Source organism: Planococcus citri, chromosome 3 (genome assembly GCF_950023065.1).
Source record: "Planococcus citri chromosome 3, ihPlaCitr1.1, whole genome shotgun sequence".
NCBI lineage: Eukaryota > Metazoa > Arthropoda > Insecta > Hemiptera > Pseudococcidae > Planococcus > Planococcus citri.
Genome location: NC_088679.1, coordinates 82171046 through 82191090, shown reverse-complemented (window position 1 = coordinate 82191090; position 20045 = coordinate 82171046). Strand labels below are relative to the sequence as shown.

At 35.8% G+C, this 20045-nt stretch overlaps 1 protein-coding gene across 8 annotated transcripts in view; it reads left to right on the top strand.

The window, feature by feature from the left end:
- Positions 1-20045, top strand: part of dnc (phosphodiesterase dunce) — a 474861-nt gene that overhangs the window by 409627 nt on the left and 45189 nt on the right. For all 8 annotated transcript variants that reach the window (XM_065356110.1, XM_065356111.1, XM_065356107.1 and 5 more), the window contains 4 exons: positions 10809-10873; positions 12080-12192; positions 19389-19482; positions 19694-19926. In XM_065356110.1, coding sequence (XP_065212182.1) covers positions 10809-10873; positions 12080-12192; positions 19389-19482; positions 19694-19926 — 505 coding nt within the window. The remainder of the gene's footprint in view (positions 1-10808; positions 10874-12079; positions 12193-19388; positions 19483-19693; positions 19927-20045) is intronic.

Genomic DNA, 20045 nt, shown 5'->3' with positions numbered 1-20045 from the left:
GCTGGCCTGCTATAGCTTCTTCTTCTCGTACGAGTACGAGTACCAAACCGCATCACACACATCGCGTATGTGGGTTCTGTAGGTAAATTTGGCTCATTTAGAGCTTCGAGCTTTTAAAAACTTTACCCGTACGACGAGTGAAGTATGCGAGTGAATTTTGTGTAATAAGTACCTACGTATATACGTAAGTGGCGTAATACGATTTTCGCGTATTTTTACCATAAATAAACTTACTTACGTACCTATAGGTAGCATTAGGTTACCTAATAAGTAACGTACTCGTATCTTCAACTACAAGTTTACATAATTACAGTCTATTCGCTCCTGCTCGTCTTATATGTAATACGTACCTCACCTTGTCTCGTTGACAAAACTCCCAACGCGTGAAAAGTTTTATAAACATTAAGTATTCAACCTCGTACGAGATCGCACGTATACCTATTATGCTTAATTTTTCTTCTCATAGCCAAGTATAAGAGTGGCGCGTTTACTTAATAGCTATAATTCATCTTTCATTTAGAATAAATTTTATACTCGTAATATGGCGAAATGAAGTTTTCTTATTCCGCGTATATTTTAAACACTTAATTGGTATTATTTGAGAGTACCCGGAAATCTAATGAAATTCTTAATTCTAGACGACAAATTTCACTTTAACTAATTGGTTAATGCATGTACTTTTGTTACACCAACATGTTCGCCATTGAATCAAATTGTATACGAGTAGATACTTACTCGTACGTATATAAGTAAATATTTATCTCGCGATGCGTTTTTATTTCCAACTCCCCTTCCCAGAATTCGTTCGACCACATTTAACTATAATTAGTATGAAAAATACCAAAGGGGGAATCTGGGGTAAAAAGTTGAGAAAATCTAGTTCCTCCCATATACATACATCACTTTGTCACACCTGTAGGTTAAAAATTGGCAAATCGCTTATTAGTGTATTGGTTTCGCTTTGAGAAATGAAATGTCATTGGAAATGAATGTTCTCTTATACTATCCGACCATTTTTTGTACTTATTGGATAGAATGTGAGAATCATTAAGGCGGAGGGAATAGATTATTTTTCATTCAATTTGGATAGGTAATTGCTAAGTAATTGCAATATTTTAGTTCATTATTTTAATGCATTAAATTCTAAAAAAGGGTAAAGGGGACTTGTATAACACCTGCCGCTCATTGTACTCTGTCATACCCCCAGTCTGCCGGCTGTGTATTTCAAGTGGGAGTGGTTTGGTGGGGCGTTTACCAAGCAATACATATATTCTTTTAATGCCCTAACCCTCCATGTGAACTCATGGCCGAGTGGTTAGGGCATTTAGGTAGGAATAGGAATATTGTACAGGGTGCCCAGAAATATCGAGTACCCCTAAAAAAGTTTTCTACTAAAATACTTTGGTTGGTCACAGTGAATGATAATAATGATAGCACATGATTGGTTGTTGGACTGGAGAGATAACATTCCACCAATCATATGCATCTATTCCACGTTGCCAACCTATATTTTTAATGAAAAACTTTCTTAGGGGTACTCGATATTCCTGGGCACCCTGTAGGGACCCAGGTTCGAATCCCCATGAGGTAGGTAGGTAGGTAGGTGACGGATTTTTCGTTGGAAATTGTTTCGAAGTGGGTACATGATGATGGTGCAAAAAAAAAAGAAGATTGAACCCTCTCTTACCCCCTCATTTTAATTTTTTAAAATTGAGTTATGAAAATATGATATGTAATATCATTAGTAAAAATTACCTTGACATGAGTAATTTTCACTTTTAATGATATCAAAATTACTTTAAAATGAGTAATCTTTTACACAATTGGTTTATGTGATTTTTATTATCATGCTTTAGTAAAAATTAATAAAACAAAATGATTTTTACTATTAGTACCTACCCTCCCAGCAATTGTCGACGTCGACATTTACATCGACTACATTTTTTTCCAACATAATGATGGAAAAGTGATCAATTAATTATTTAGTAGGAATCTTCTGCCCATACAAAAGCCAGGTAAATGAAAATTTTCGAAATTTTCTCATTATTTCTGATACCTCGACATGTCATCTTGACATGTAGATGTAAAATTTGATGCTCAAAATTTACATCTACAACTATGTCGACCAATTTTTCAGAATTAAAAGTTCTGTTTCAGTGTTTAAAAGTTTAGTAAACATTCAAAAATATGATCTTGTTCAATGAGGAAAACAAATTTTTTAGGGAATTGATTCAATTATTCACTTTTCCACAGTTTGGAGTTGCAGATGATATGATGTTGGTATTATGGATGTATTTGTTGATGTTGAATTTCACATCAACATTAACATTGACATGTCGACATGAAAATGGATTAGTTTAGTACTCTTAGATAAAGTATTGTACCATCTTTGATATAAGGAATTTCTGTTCAACTTTTTGATTATACAGACTTTTCATCTGTACTTCTTCGTAAGTGGACTTTGCATCGATGCTTTTTTCAGCACGAGCAATAGCCACATCAGAGGAAATCATTTTTGGAAAAAAAATTTAATTTTAGAACTAAAATTTTATAACTTTATGAAGCAGGAGGTCAACATAAATTTTGATGCGAATGTCGATCCATCCACATCTGTCATTTTTGGATGCCCCATGTCGATGTGAATTTTGACCATGTGTCGGAGCCAATTTCCCACACGACTGCAGATCAACACAAGTTGACAATAGTGACGGATGTGGATGGGTCGACATTCACATCGAAATTAGCGTGATCATTGATGTATGGGTATAGCTAAATTTATTGAAATGATAATTTTTACTACATATAAGATTATAGTAAAAATTATTATTGTAACTGAACAGTTGAAAATACTGAGTTTTGAAACATATTTCATCATAATATTATGTATTTTTGAACGGGATCTGGTTATTGTGCTAAAATAGTTGAAATTTTTGTAAAAATTACCCATATTTTTTTGTGTAATTTAGAGGCAATGGGAATTCTTAACTTATTTGAAGATTTAATAATTTTAGAACGAATGGAAAATTCTGAAAATTAATTTGAAATTTTGTAAATTTAAAGACAATAGAAATTTTAAAAAAATATATGAAATTTTGTCATTTAGAGACACTGAGAATTCAAAAAATTGATTAAAAGTTCTGTAATTTGTAGATAATGTGAACTTGAAAACTGATATGAAATGCGTTAATATGAAGAGTATAAGAATTCTGAAAAATTATTCAAAATTTGGTCATTTAGAGGCAATGTGAATTCTAAAAATTGATTCAAAATTTCATAACTCAGCAGCAATACAAAATTCTGAAAAGTTATTTAAAATTTTGTTATTTTGAGACGATGTGAATTCTGAAAATTCATTGAAAACTTTAAGAAATTGTAGCAATGCGGAATTTGGGAAATTGATTTGAAATTTTGTAAATTTTAAAATAATGCAAACTATGAAAAACTAACTAAAAATTTCTTAATTTAGAGGCAATGCAAGCTTAGAAATTATTCTGAAATTTTATAATTTGGAAGATATGAAAAACTGAAAAAAAATTATTATTTAGAAGCAACGAGTTTCAAAAATTATTATTTCTCATCACTGTGACATGGTTGAGTCACTTATGCACTACCTATGTAACGTAGCGGTTATATCTGTTGAAAGGCAGCTAGCTAGTAGCTACTCACACCTTGCTTAGCTGTCTAGTTTTTGGACAAACGCTGAAAATTTTTTCTTTTTTTTCAAATTTCTGAAATTGTCGAAAATAATCAAAAAATTGGTACATATTACCGCGATCTAAAACATTTCTTCGGTTTTAGGAATGATATCTTCCAATATTTTGGCATACCTAATTAATGCGAAACATCTGCAAAAAAAATTTTCAAACACACGAATTTATCTCAAAATAAACGATTTTTAAATTTTCAACCGCTCAGTAGACCCCTAAAAGTGATATGTAATCACATTTTCCAGCAATTTAATCCCCTCTCCACCCCATCTCCCCCCACCCGCCCCTACAAAAACCAAAATGGAAACGAGGAAAAGTTTAATGACGAGAGAAAAAAGCAAAGAAAAGACCGACCGACATCGTTACACTAATTTTCCAACCAACAAGGAAATGCCAAACTCGTACATACGAATAATGCCTACGCGTAAGAAAGAAATACTCGTAATAATAGGTCATTCAACACAACGATGACGTCATCACGGGTCAACATTTGAAAGCAAACCAACCACTCTGTATAGTGTAAAGTGTATACGTACGTATAGGGTAGTAAAAATATACTTATCCGCTTCGAAACAATCCATTTAAATTCGGCAACGAAAAATTGAGGACGTCAAAAGTAAACTGTGTGTGTATCGAAAGTCGTCGTCGGATCGTATATTTAATACACTTATCTCGGCAATTCATTTACGTTACGCCTTATATCGTGATGTACTTATACTTACCTACATACGAATAAGCTTTGCGAAAATTCGATCGTTTGAAAGATGACGACATTCGAAAAACAAATCGATTAAAAAAATATTGAGTGTATGTACGCTCAAGTAGTGATAGTAGTAGCTGAAAGAGCACATTTTACATTATATCAATTTCATGTGCTATTAATCCGCGAATCGTTCCAAAACGTGTAGGTAACTATTTACCTATCCTAATATTAAATATACGGATTAAAATTTTCAAAAAGAAGCAAGTTTGACGCATGATTTACGATCGCTGTTACACTACCTATAGTTACGCACTTTTTCACGTCGTGCGTCGTGTCTCGCTTCATTGAGAGTAAGAAAAACACGGTTATCAATGAAAAATTAATCGAACGAGTCGGGTTATTTACTCATATGTACTATATGTACTCGTACGTACTCGTATTTGGTAAGTGATACACATAAAAAGTGTAGATAATATACTTAGTAAGTAAACTTTGTAGATATCTATACCTGCGTGTGGAAAAACAAACCTACTCGTCGGGTGTTTGACTTTTTATCGCAAACATGAACGTAAGAATAAGAAACGAAGCCATTTTCGGTAGGTAAGGCACTATTCGTAGGTACCGAATGACGTTGAATATGGACAAAGAGCACGTGCAAGTGTTACCTACTCGTACTCGTATTATTGAAAAGCATGCTGACGCTGGGCTATGGGCTATGCGCTATGGCCATTGGCCAATGCTTCGTAACACCGTCCAATTCTGCGAACACGGTATCAAAATTGGAATAAGTACTTATTAAGTACACGACGACGAAACAGTGGTGAGAAAATATGCGAATCTGGTACAAGTTCAAGGAATCGTCGGCGAGATAAAAAAGTCATGTGTAATGAAGCGTTCAAATTGTGCGACGGTAATTTTGGCATGAATTGTCCTTTGTTTTTGTCGCGAAGGTACCTCAATTTTTTACTTACATCGTGCATCGTTCGTAAATAGGTACTTAAACGAGCAAAACTTTGCAAATTTCCATTTCATAGCCGGGCAGCTTTTATTTTTAGAGCTTTTTCGCACTTCTTGCAATTTATAAGAATAGGTGAGTGAGCCTAAGTATCTGCCGTACGCTGACGTGATTCTATTTTTACACGGCGCAAGTTTCGTTCTTGCGAGGCTTGTTGGGTTGAAAGTCAAAGTACCAACATACTTGATTACATACGTACTATGTAGGAAACTACATATTATTAGGTACCTACCTATTTATTTATTTTAGAAACATTTTTAAAGTTTAATAAGTCATAAAGATGACTCGCATTATCCTCCAGACTCGAGTCAATAAAACATAGGGCATGCTACTCGAAGGTGCAATTACATATGAACTTTTTGCACGTTTCTGTTGCAAATGAAAGTCTATACGGCTGGTTCATCCTCAGAAAACCATGATTTTCTAAAGTTACTCGAGTAAAAATTACCTTAGTTCATTATATTTTGTTATTATGCCTTTTCAAAAACCGAGCTCAGTTTTCAAAATTTGAGAAAATATTTCCAGCTGCTTTTTTTTTTTTTAATCGTTTGTTTCGAATAAGGGTCATTCCACGTCAATTGGACCAAGAAGTGGTAGGGGGGTTCGGCGATTTTTTTGAAATTTTTCCTGTGGAAAGACCTTCCGAAGGGATGACCAATGGCGCAAATCGCAGCCCTCTAGCTAATTTTTAAAGGCAGCCAGGGGGTGTCAAAGTCTTTAGTGAACCTAAAATATCATCCATTTCAGCAGTGGATTACTCGATAACCGCGATACCTACCAAAATGGAGTTTTTTCCAACAGTTAGGGGTTTTGAAAGGCTTCTTGGTGATATCATAAAAACCAGTGTTGCCACTTTTTTGTGTACGAAAAATTAGCTCGAAAAATTTCAAAACGTAGTTTTCATATCATTCCGACTCTCAAAAATTCGGAAAAAAAATATTATGGACAACTTTTCATGCTGAACAACATATTAAAAAATTGAGATGATAACATGTTGCAAAATTTATTTTAAAGAATTCAAAGTTTGCGAAAAAATTCGATTTTTTGATTTAAGAAAAAAAGTTTTTATAGGTGAAGTTGACCCATTTGACCTCTATTTTTACGTATCTGTTGAAAAAGATGAAAAAACCCTTTCACTCGATGAAATAAACTCTTCACAAAAAATCAAAATTTGAAAAAATTCAAAAAATGAACGAATTTTTATTTTTCTGTTGTGAGTGTCATTTTTATCAACTTTTTTATGAAATACGTCAGAAAGAGGTCAAAATAAGACAACTGAATAAACTTAAACTTTTTTTGATGTTTGAAATTGAAAATTGAATTTTTTCGAATTTTGATTTTTTTGTGAAGAGTTTATTTCATCGAGTGAAAGGGTTTTTTCAACTTTTTCAACGATACGTAAAAATATGGTTCAAATGGGTCAACTTCACCTATCAAAACTTTTTTTCCTGTTTTAAATCAAAAAATCGAATTTTTTTCGCAAACTTTAAATTTTTTAAAATTAACTTTGCAACATGTTACCATCCTAATTTTTTAATATGTTGTTTAGTATGAAAAGTTGTCCGTAATGTTATTTTTTTCAGAATTTTTTATAGTCGGAACGATGTGAAAACTACTTTTCGAAACTTTTTGAGCTAATTTTTTGTACGTAAAAATGTGGCAACACTGATTTTTATGATATCACCAAAAAGCCTTTCAAAACCCCTAACTATGGGAGAATGTTCCATTTTGGTAGGTATCGCGGTTATCGAGTAATCCACTGCTTAAATGAATGATATTTCAGGTTCACTGAAAACTTTGACACCCCCTGGCTGCCTTTAAAAATGGACTCGAGGGCTGCGATTTGCGCCATTGGTCATCCCTTCGGAAGGTTTTTCTACCGGAAAAATTTCAAAAAAATCGCCGAACCCCCCTACCACTTCTTGGTTCAATTGACGTGGAATGACCCACAAGGAAAACCCATAAGGTTTTTTTTGGGAGGGGGTTCTCCAATTCGCACCAGGCGGAGTAGGTAAGGATTTGAAAAATATATATTTACAACTTACGCATCCAAAAGTTAAAATGTGAAGGTACTCAATTTACAGCATCTTGTTGTCTATAAAGATCAGTGCCCCTCCTTCTAAAAAAATCACGAGATGCTGAATTTATCGGACTAGACACTGATGAATCATCTGACCTTGTTCATTCTAGTTTTGTACCTATAGTGATGTGAAAATTCATTCTTCCTCTCGGAGCTGCGGAAGTAAAGTTGTCACATAAAAAGAGAATTAAATTCTGTGTTGAAATATTTCCCCTGTACCTAAAAAGTTGGGGAGAAGAGTGGTACCTAGGTAGTAGGTACCTACCTACCTACCTATTAGAAAAATTTTCAAATGATGAAATTTTATATTTATGTAATAAATTTTTATCAACTTGGCCTTTCAACAAAATCCTTTTCAGGAAAAGTGAATTATTGACATCAGGATCATTCCACGTCAATTGGACCAAGAAGTGGTGGGGGGTTCGGCGATTTTTTTGAAATTTTTCCTGTGGAAAGACCTTCCGAAGGGATGACCAATGGCGCAAATCGCAGCCCTCCAGCTCATTTTTAGAGGCAGCCAGGGGGTGCCAAAGTTTTCAGTGATCCTAAAATATCATCCATTTCAGCAGTGGATTACTTAATAACCGCGATACCTACCAAAATGGAACTTTTTCTCATAGTTAGGGGTTTTAAAAGGTTTTTTGGTGATATCATAAAAATCAGTGTTGCCACTTGTTTTCGTACAAAAAATTAGCTCAAAAAGTTTCAAAACGTAGTTTTCATATCGTTCCGACTCTCAAAAATGCCGAAAAAAATATATTATGCGCAACTTTTTATGCTGAACAACATGTTAAAAAATTGGAATGGTACCATGTTGCAAAGCTGATTTTAAAAAATTGAAGGGTTCCGTTCCAAGTCGGCCTAAGTCCATTTTTTTCGTTTCGAGAAAAACACAAATAAGTGTTTTTCTCGCCCTTCCGCTTCAATAATAAATGATGTGATTATATGGTTGTGAAGCTTGATCTTTCTGCTTTAAAGTACCGTATTGGTATTTTTTTAATTTTGCGTATTTTCAGCTCCAGAGCGCGTCAAACAGTCAGAAAAAGTGGACTTAGGCCCATTTGGAATTATCTGATGTTAAAAATTTCGAAAAAGAGCTGAAAAATGCGTTTTTTCAAAAAAAAATTCACGAATCATTAATTTAATACATTTCTGAAACAATTTCATTCGAAGCACCTTCAAATTTCGTCTCTCGAAAATCGTTGAAAAACTTGAAAAAAAAACCGGCACAACTGCACTTGTATACAAATTCTTAAAAAATGTATGATTTAGGCCACTTTGGAATAATCAGCTGTTTTTTCGAGCAGGCAAAACAGCGCTCCTGAGCGAAAAAAGTAACGCCAGGTGTTGGGACAAGGTGATAAAGGTGTTAACCGACCTGTACCAGCAGATGGCGCTGCTAACTCAAAAATGATAAAAATGGACTTAGGCCGACTTGGAACGGAACCCTTCAATTTTAAGTTTGAGAAAAAATGTGATTTTTTGATTTAAAACATGAAAAAAAGTTTTTATAGGTGAAGTTGACCCATTCGGCTCCTATTTTTACGTATCTGTCGAAAAAGTTAGAAAAATCCTTTCACTCGATGAAATAAATTCCTCACAAAAAAAATCAAAATTCTCAAATATTCAAAAAATGAACGAATTTTTATTTTTTTGTTGCGAGTGTAATTTCTATCAACTTTTTCATGAAATACATACGTCAGAAAGAGGTCAAAATAAGACAACTGAATAAATTTGAACTTTTTTTGATGATGGAAATTGAAAATTGAATTTTTTCAAATTATGATTTTTTTGTGAGGAGTTCATTTCATCGAGTGAAAGGGTTTTTCCAACTTTTTCAACAGATATACGTAAAAATAGGGGCCGAATGGGCCAACTTCACATATAAAAACTTTTTTTCGTGTTTTAAATCAAAAAATCGCATTTTTTCGCAAACTGAATTTTTTTGAATCGACTTTGCAACATGGTACCTACCATTCCAATTTTTTAATATGTTGTTCAGCATGAAAAGTTGCGCATAATATATTTTTTTCAGAATTTTTGAGAGTCTCAACGATATAAAAACTATGTTTCGAAACTTTTTGAGCTAATTTTTTGTACGAAAAAAAGTGGAAACACTGTTTTGTATGATATCACCAAAAAGCCTTTCAAAACCTCTAACTATGGGAAAATGTTCCGTTTTGGTAGGTATCGCGATTATCGTGTAATCCACTGCTGAAATGGATGACATTTTAGGTTGACTGAAAACTTTGACATCCCCTGGCTGCCTTTAAAAATGAGCTAGAGGGCAGCGATTTGCGCCATTGGTCGTCCCTTCGGAAGGTCTTTCCACAGGAAAAATTTCAAAAAAATCGCCGAACCCCCTACCACTTCTTGGTTCAATTGACGTGGAATTACCCCCCCCCCCCGCCCCCCTAGGTAGGTAATAGTTATCTTCTGAATTATTGTGGGACGTTGAAAAAATATGTTTTCGAAGATTTTCAATGGCGTCAGGTAGGGAAATCGGCGCATTCTTTGGCAGTTTGGCGCATGACGATCGAGTCTTTCACAAATTTGAGGTTTTGTTTTACAAAACACGACGTGTACTCGTTTAACTTATGCATAAAGATAATATTATGCGAGGAAATTTGACGAAAGCGATTTATTTTGCATGAAATTATTCGTCGATTTGGTTTATCTACTTTTACACATCGTACGTAGACATAGATTCGATGCTCGGTTATAAGCTAAAGCTACGCACGCCTACAGAAGGATGTTCGTCGTTCGGTGTGAAGTTGATCGCGACTCGCGAGCCTCGAAAATGACTGCGAGGGCTCGAGGCAGCAAAGCGCGGAGTGGAGTTGAAAAAAGAAAACAATTTACCTACGTACAATAGACCGTAGGCGTACAGCATTGGCGATGGAATTGCGATTTGAATTTATAATCGTCGTCGTCCGCGTGTCTAATATTACTCGATGTCGGTAGGTACGTATTTTCGATTGTGTGTATATACTCACTAGTCACTATACTCGACTCGATTCCGGTAACTATAGCATCTGAACTTTAAGTACTTATACGATTATACCAACATATTGTGAAAATAACTCGTGAAGTTGTGTTCTGTGTATAGTGTCGTGTCGCGTATGAGTTGGTAATTTGTATCATTGACTGGACAATTTGATCAATTGAAATACGTATTATAGTGTAGATACTTATGTACTCGTAGTTGCAATGACCCGGACTTTAGATCGTAAAAAGTTGGCGAATAATTTGTAAAATCGCGCGCATTAAACAAGTTGGTGTTTGTTTGTTTGTGTGTTGCAGATCGAGAAGGTCTTCGGGGTCTTCTTCGGCAACGCAGCAACAAAACAGAGTTTTATCGCCCGGAGGTATGTATATCTTCATAATATACTCGTACTACTTACGTGCAGTTAATTAAATTTTCATCGAGGAAAATGGTTCTCGAATCGCCGAGTACCATATAACGAGCTGAGCATAGTGGAGATGGAGAAGATGGCAAAAACGAGCTAGCGTGTTGATTGTTGAAATTTACGTTCCTACGATGAGTAAAGTACCTACTCGCGTACTGTGCGATGAAATCCAAGTTGGTAATATCGGAAGTAAAGTTTTTTCGAAGCTTGGAAATTAAAGTGAGAGGAACGTGAAAGCTCGCAGCATATTGAAAAATGATCACGTTGCTGCCGATATGGGTAGGTAGGTAAGGTACGCGGGTGAAAAAGTTGAGTCCGCCGCGCCTCATCGCAGCATAGAGCAGCTAGCACAGCGTGAGGGAGAATATCTGCGAAGTGAATGCGCGACGACGCCTAATTGTAGAAAATTGCGGAAGAAAATTATTAATGAATGCAATTTAACCACGGCGAAATGTCGACGAGCAGCGAACGCGAACTCGAACTCGAACGCGAACTAGTCAGCCAGCGAAAGATATGGTTCGAGTAATTAATTAAGAAGCGTCGAGTCGAGTCGTCGTCGTCGTAGTCTTTTTGGTACGTGTGCGATGGCGATGGCAGCCAGACCTGCTACGTCTTCTCTCATAACTCGTGTGTGCATCGCGCTGTCGTCTCCGAGAAAACAATTCCGATGGTAATTTAATTTTAAACTCTTCGGTTTTTCCGCCGGGTCGTTGGCGTGTGTGTGGTTTTTTCGAAAACATACTCGTATTTGTAGCGAAGTTGGGGTATTACCTATCGATGCGAAAATTCCAAAATTATATTCGTAACTACGTGTATATATAAAGGGAAAGTCTGCGCGTTATCGCATTCAATCGTCTGAATACTTTAGTTGGCGTGCATTATTCGGTTGATCGGACGACGACGCGACGTTCTGTATAGTGTTGTGTTGTGTTGCGAGTAAAGTCGAGTCGAGTGATTAATTGATGAGCCAATTTATTAACGGGGGCCGGTCGTCGAAAATATCGTAAATTTTAATTAAAACTCGACTAAAAGTTGCCATGTTTGTGGTGGTGGCGACGGCCGCGGCAGCTGTCGATGATGAGATGATGAGAACAGACGCAAACGTACATAGTAATTGTCGAACAATGCTCACCGATTTCGATGTGCTTTTTTTGTGCCCGACAGATGAAGCGTACGTTAAATTATCCGTCGAAACGATGGATGAATTGGATTGGTGCTTGGATCAGCTGGAAACTATACAAACGCATAGATCAGTCTCCGATATGGCATCGTTGAAGGTTTGTACTTTGTAGCATAATATGTATATTCATCTATGTACTTCTATAGTACCTACCTATAGGCTATAGATACTAGTAACTAACCAATAATCAGATACTGTAGGTACATTTTTCTTGATACTCCAGGGGTAAATGATTGTGTATGATCGAGTCTGAAAGATCTAATTTAATCAAAAAAAATTTTTTTTCTAATTATTGGAGAGATTTAATTATCAATCAATCAATCAATATTTATTTATTTCTAAAAATATTTCGAAATTACAAAATATCCCCCCCCTATGCGCAATTACGTGAGCGAAAGAGCTCCATGGTAACATTGTTCAAGTGAGAAAAAAAATTTAACAGATTGAAGGAGGAGAGAAAAAAAGAAAGAGAAACAAACAAAACAAACCAAAAAATAAAAACGTAATTAAGCAAATGAAAGAGTATAAAACGAAACTAAAAGCTAAAAATAATGAACACAGGAAAGTTTAACGACAAATTCATTTATCATCATAGAATAAAAAATGAGTGCATCTACAGCGGAATAAGAGGACCTCACATACTATAAGCAAACAGAAGGCAGACATGTCACATAATACTACCCAGTAGTCTGTAAGGTGTTTTCACTCTCCAGTAACCACCAGACTAGTGCCAGCTGGGAGCTCAAATCTCTACTCATCACTGTGTTAAACAGCTTCTGCAAGCACCACAGAGCCTGAGCACCAGATCTGTCTCGCTGGTACCTAGGTAGGGGAGCAATGGCGTTATCAATTTTCCTCCCCCTCTCATTCACATAAACTCTAAATTTGGACCTATTCCTTTGTATATGTGACGCAGCACGACAAAATCGACCTTCGAGCTGAAAACAAGTTTTTGAGTTATGGGGGGGTTAAAGTTTTCAGTCCAGTTCTGCTCGTTCAGTGGAAGTGCTTGCGTTCTAATCAGGTTCTCCGGCTAAACTGAGCTAAACATAGTCGTGAATAACATTTCTTGCCTGTTTTGTGTGAATATCACTGGGTAAAATGGTTATTTACATTGATACAGGGGGCTCAATCGTGATTTCACTCGTTTTTTCAATTTTTTAAAAATTTTTTCGTTATTTCAATTTTGAAATCGATCTGGAGGCGAAACAAAGCGTTCTACGAGAAAAATATTTTAAGCAAAGTTGTAGAGAATTAAATTTCCAAAAACCTATACGAGGTTTATTTTTCTCCAAAATGCATAGTTTTTCTGTTTTTCTCAAAAAACAAAAACCTCATGATGATGTAAATATAATGATATTAAGTACCACTTGGTGATACTTGCATAAGCTGAATACTCAAAGAATATATCACTTACCCCGGCTGGAGGCTATACCAATTATATCACACAATAAGTAAAAGAGAACACGTGTGAATACTTTGTATTAAACACATAAAGAATAAACACAATTAAATACCTTTTAAGAAGGTTTATATGTATCAACACGATACTTACACTTAAACTAATTAAATAATAAAACACAATTAAAACTAATATAATACGCTTTCTTGCCAATTATGGCTATGATACACCACCGAGATTATACCGCGTCGACACGTCCGATCACTACGTACCTCAACAATATAACAATCGGCCGCAGCGCCGCTCCGTGGGCTTGTAGCCCTGTGTCGCGACGCGTGATCAGTGTTACCAACACATATACTTAATCCTATATAACCCTTACAGGTCCGGCATATCTCCCCTCTATCAATGATTACCATTAAATTTCTGTTTTTTGAGAATAACGGAAAAACTATGCATTTTGGAGAAAAATAAACCTCTTGTAGGTTTTTGGAAATTTAATTCTCTACAATTTTGCTCCATGTATTTTTCTCATAGAACGCTTTGTTTCGCCTCCAGGTCGATTTAAAAGTTGAAATAATGAAAAAATCAAAAAAATCAAAAAAATGAGCACACTTCTGACTGGATTACCATGTACCTATATGGAGCTATGCAAATCATAGGGACTTCTGGGTGGTTTTAAATGATTTTTGAATGTCCGAGTACCAAAAATCCGTCAAGAAGTGAAAAATAATTTTTTAGGTCCGAAGGTCGATTTTGTCGTGTCATGTCACATATAGTCAATTGCCTGGATTTGATTGAGTTTTTGAATAGGCAGAATTTCTAGTTTTTGAAAATCGTTTTTTGTACGTACATTCCCCTCTTTTTTTACCTACAATGCTCCTAACTGCCCATTTTTGTAGAATATGGATAGGTTCTAAGTGACAGTCCGCTGCCCCCCCCCCTCTAGATGAACAAGCCATACTGGAGCACAGATTGATAGAGAGCGTAATAAATTATTACCATGTGTTGAGTGTCAAAATGTTGTGCCAGGAAGCGAATCAAATAGTCTATTTTTCTAAGTTTAGTTTGTAAGTATAAACTCTGTTCTTTCCAGATCAATTTGGAATCAATCATTATTCCGAGGTATCGAGTTGACTCAACTTGTGACAGGGGCGTGCAGCCACATGGAGCCCCACAATCCGGGCTTTCATGCATGTAGCACATAGACCCCAGGTCAGGGGAAACCCTATAGCCAAACTTAACAATTTTGATTTGGACGAATTTGGTTTTAATTTATGTTGCCAGAACCAGCCTCCCAATAATTTTAAATCTTTGTTAATAAACTTAATAAGATCATCTTGATTTTTGGCCCTATTTACTAAAGTTGTATCATCTGCAAATCCATATAATGTCCCATTTAATTTTAGTTCGAAAATGTCATTAATGTAAATTAAAAAGAGGATTGGTCCTAGTATGCTGCCCTGTAGTACCCCATGCACTACAGGTAAGAAATTCCCAATTTTATTCCCAACTTTAACAGCTTGAGTTCTTCCCTCCAAGTAGGATCTGAACCAGTCATGCTACACGCCCCTTATCCCACAGTTCCAGAGCTTCTGTAAAAGAATCCCAACATCAACCCTGTCAAATGCCTTACTGACAATGAGATCGAGGTATGCCACCGCAACACTATCACCCGATTAGATCCGGACAATGTACGGATCTGATCAGATCCAATTAGGTGCCGCTTATTAGATCCAATTAGATCTGATAAGATCTGGTTTTATGAAATAGAATTCATGAAATGTTGGCATCGTGATCATGATCCAATCATTTCTCGCCCAGATCCTAAGCAAATTAATGACTCGGCAGTTGGCTCTTTCGCTGTATCTTCATTCCCAAGGTGACGTGAAGTGTGATATGTAAGACACGAGGGGGGCAAGGGGTACCTAATTATGAATTTTCCCCACCGTTTCCACCTTTTTTCTGTCCAATTTCTTTAATTTTTCAGTTCTTTTTCATATATTATATCAACTGCCCACAAAATAGGAAAAGGAGGAGGGGGGAGGGTGAAATTTTTCAATATTCATCTACAGTAAAAATGTTAATAGCTCCACCAACTTATGTCGATGTCGAGTGCTTCTGAAGATAGAATTGAAGAACAAAAGTTGGAGTTGGTCCCCAAAAGCTGAATTGTTTCACATTAAGATTTTGTTTACTTACTTTGAAGTAACTGAATAAGAGGAGGGTGAATGCCCTAAAAATTATGGAAATTAGAATTTCAGCTATTTTTTAACATTTTGGCATTGTATGCTCTTCTTTAACACGTGCCCGCAAAAAATATCTAAAAAAAAAACGTATAGGTACCTCTGGAATAATTTTGTCTTCAAGGCACATTTTTAGGGATCTATGAACATCATTTTTTTTAAAACAGCCAGAATTTGAAGATTTTATCCACTAATAAATTGTAAATAATAAAGTCGATAATCTGGACGCGGTAGAGACTCTTGAAATCCGCATTGAATCGAATGGTAACAGGGAAGGAGTTTCAAATATACCAAAATTTAAAAAATTCGTCTTCATTCGTTTCACAGGTCGACATGAGAAATTCTGTTTGAAATTGGGCAGGTGATTCTGATAGGACTTTCATTCCACGAAATTAATAACTAAAAAATTTCATCGCTTCAAGCTTTTTTTTCTATCAAAACCAAGCTAAATTGAAAAAACGTGCAAAAATTTGTCCGGTTTGAAAAATTTGCTGTCATGTGAAATGGGCACCTCCCTGGTGAGAGTTTAAGTTCTCAAGATGTTTCGTTGAAAGTTGGATGGGGAGCAAAAAAATTCTGAAAATAAATTCCTCCAAAGTTTGGTGGGCAATTGGACATCTTGTAAGGTGCCATGCACTCTCGTACTCCAAAATTTTTCGATTTTATTTTTCCACCATTTCACTTCGGTAGACGCTTACCTCCCATCATGACGGCGACCTTGGCTTTTACGTAGCCCCACATAGGGCCATAATTCATCGCCAAGTTATTCTACGAGTATAATGAATGGATGGATTTCATCCAGATTTCTTAAATTTCGTTCGGTTATTCAGAAGGGCATTCGTGAACGCGGATTAATCCTTTTGGAACGGAGAAATCCGCGTCGATTATTTATTAGCAGTTTTGATAATAATTTTCTAGACGTGGTTCGAGTAATTTAATTCCATTACCAGAAAGGTACGGTCTTCGTTGCGGCATTTTGCAACTTTTATATTATATCGTACCTATCGATACTGGCTGCAAATCTGTGGTAGGTACCGTTGTGTTTTGGGATCAGGTTGAGAAAGTGGAATTTGGATATTCACTATATAGGTAGTGTTAAGAGTATTTCAAAATACCTACCGGATTACTGCAAAGTGATGGTAAAAATTCATCTACCTACGCGTGTGATGTTTCAACCAGGCATGATTGAAATTTGGACCGTGGTGTTAAATGTAATATACTCGGATGAGCATTCGGCTTTCTCTCTAAATGCTTTGACCACGCACAGAAGGATGAAAGTTTTGATAATTCGAAATTTCAAACGCTCTGCGCGCTGCCCCGTTTCAAGGTTCCATTTACGGCGTCGCAATATATTCGACGTTGAAATTATCTACGAGTACGTTCGATGTTTGGAAAACGATTACAAATGAATTTAAAAAGGCTGGCCGGACGTTTTTGTAAAAATACTCGTACATAAATAGGCCACGACGAAGGGTTAGCACCCACAACATAGCTGTCCACCCCTTTTACTTTGAATATCTGCGTCTTCTGCTTCATTCACATAACTTATATGTACCTACTCGAAACCATTCATCCATCGTGCGAACTCATTGGACGACTTTTCTTTCGATGTTTTCATAACCTTGATGCGCGTGAAATTTTGATTTGTTCAAAATCTATGCTTTGCCTCGAATGAAGCGGAGAAGGTATTTTAAAAATAATCAATTCAAAATGTGGGTGTCTTCGAAGGACGTGTAAAATTAATCATATTTTTCTAAATAGATTAGGATATTAATATTTAGTATTGGGCACTTAAAATTATCACGGTGGTGCTTTTAATTTTTAAAATAATTACCTACTTATTTCAGCCCTACTTTATACCTATTATTTTGGAGAAAAAAAATTAGACCATTAAGTAGATATGTCTTGATCTTGAGGGCTTGAAAATTGTGTGAGAAAACCCCTCTTATTAAATTACAATAGTGCGAGTATTTTTCAGTTGCTGATAAATTTTCTTGAAAAAAATCCTGTTTTCTTTCACGAAGAATTTTTAATTTACCCGAAACACGCGAGTTATTTCGAATGAAAAAATTGATACTCGGATGCCACCCCATTATGTTTCCCAATTGGAATTTTTTAAGGAAAATTATTGAAAAAATTAGTTATTAATATACATACCTTACTTTGGGAGAATATCTACCGAGAAGAGGGTCAAAAATTGTCAAACGTGATTCAATTCTTCAAAAATAAAATTAGACGAAAATATTCTCGTAATAATTTGAACAAAAAAAAACGAGAAAAATCGCAAAAATTTTCATCAACTTTTTCAAGTTTTCGCGATCTTTCAGATAATACTTAATAAGGATAGATATTATTTGCCATTCCGCCTCGGCTTATTTCATTATTACAATTTTTACCATGGTTGAAAACCGATACTTTTCAGTTTTAAATTAAGTATACTTTTCTCCGTATCGGTGAAGTTGCGAGCCTTGAGGGAATACTGCGAGTGCTTTAGCCAATCATAACTGCTGTCCATTCATCATGCTCTGTGAAAAAGCCACTAAATATGTACCTCTACCTATATAGCAATACCTACCTATTCAAACGAGGAAAATGTTTCAAAATTTTAGTCTCAACTCAACGATGTACGAAAACGCTGAAAAATATCATTCACCTGTCAGGTCTTTTCCATAAACTTACCAGAACGTCTTACCGAAGACAGTTTTAAAAGCGCCCCCGTCCCCACACCCACACCCATATCCAAAATTCAAGTGGGTTGGTATTTGAGCTCTGTGCACAGTACCTACATTTTTTATGCAACGAAATACGAGTATTATTATTCGCCAACTTCCTGAAATGATAATTTCCATAAATCGTATTTTTAGTTGTCGTCTTCAACGCCATGGCACAAATATAAACGTCAGTTTTCTGCTACCTACATTACGTGTTTTCGTAAAATGAGATTACGTCCTGGGCGAAGCTTCTAAAGAGGGGGATGTAAAATCTTGGAAAATTGCATCTTCGATTTATGATGGTTTTTTTCTCTTTTGCTCGTTTTGCGCTGTCGGAAATACAGAAGCAAAGATGCGTTGGTGTTGGAAATTACGATCGAAATAATAATTATCATCAAAAGCGAGAGAAACTTGGCGTCGTGTAAAAAATTAAAATAATTGTCGGATTTCTCGAAAAAAGTTACCACAGTAATACGTAGATATGTAGAAAAGCATACACATAGGTACGTCATTTTTTTTTTTTTTGTAAAATACACGAAGAAATGGGAAAAAGAAGCAATCGCATTGAATGAATACTCGTATAGCTATAGAGACGCGTGTCTGCGTGTTGTTCACACCGCGGAGGAGTTCGAATACCCCGAGAATAATAATATCGATGATGCGAAAGATAAAAATGGATAAAGGGGTAAAGGGGGTCTTCGTAGGTACAAAGTATACGCGAATAATTTAACAAATTGCTGTGGCAAAAAAAAAACTAAAAAAAAAACAATACAAATACTTAGATAAACGATCTCGCTATATACAAAGCGAGGTAAACTTTTTACGTTTAATGGAATCTGTACCTACAGTATTTTTTTTAGAATTACGGTTTTATTGTTTGGGTATTGAATTGAATTTACACGGTGTTTTTTTTTTTGTTCTCTTTGTTTTACAGTTTAAACGAATGTTAAATAAAGAGCTTAGCCATTTTTCCGAGTCGAGTAGATCTGGTAACCAGATTTCCGAATACATCTGTTCCACGTTCCTTGGTACGTTGAATTTTAACTACATCTTATTAGCTATCTCTAATACTTACGTAGGTATTAACTCGAATCGTATGTATCCGAGTGTAACGGATTCCAGCATCTTTATTCTTTACTTTAAACGTCGCTCGTTGCAAGACATCTCTAAAGATGTGTACCTATCTAATATGTAAAAACGCGGATAATAATTGAAACGTGCATGCGCTTTTTGTTGCAGATAAACAACAAGAATTAGATTTACCTACTTTAAGAATAGAAGATAGTCTGAAAACTTTAGAAAGCACCAAAACTGCAACGAAGAACAAAAAAAAGCCTACCGACAAGAATGGAGGCACACCTATGTCTCATATATCGGGCGTAAAACGTCCTCTATGCCATGCTAATAGCTTTACCGGCGAAAAGTTACCAAAATACGGCGTCGAGACTCGATTCGAAGAAGAACTAGGCCAGGTGAGTTGATTTTCAATTACCTACTTAGTCCGGCATATGACAATGGGAGTACTTGCATCCCCCCGCCGATCCTCCGGGACAACTTTTTTCTTAAAGGGGGCATCCTAAGGAACATTTTA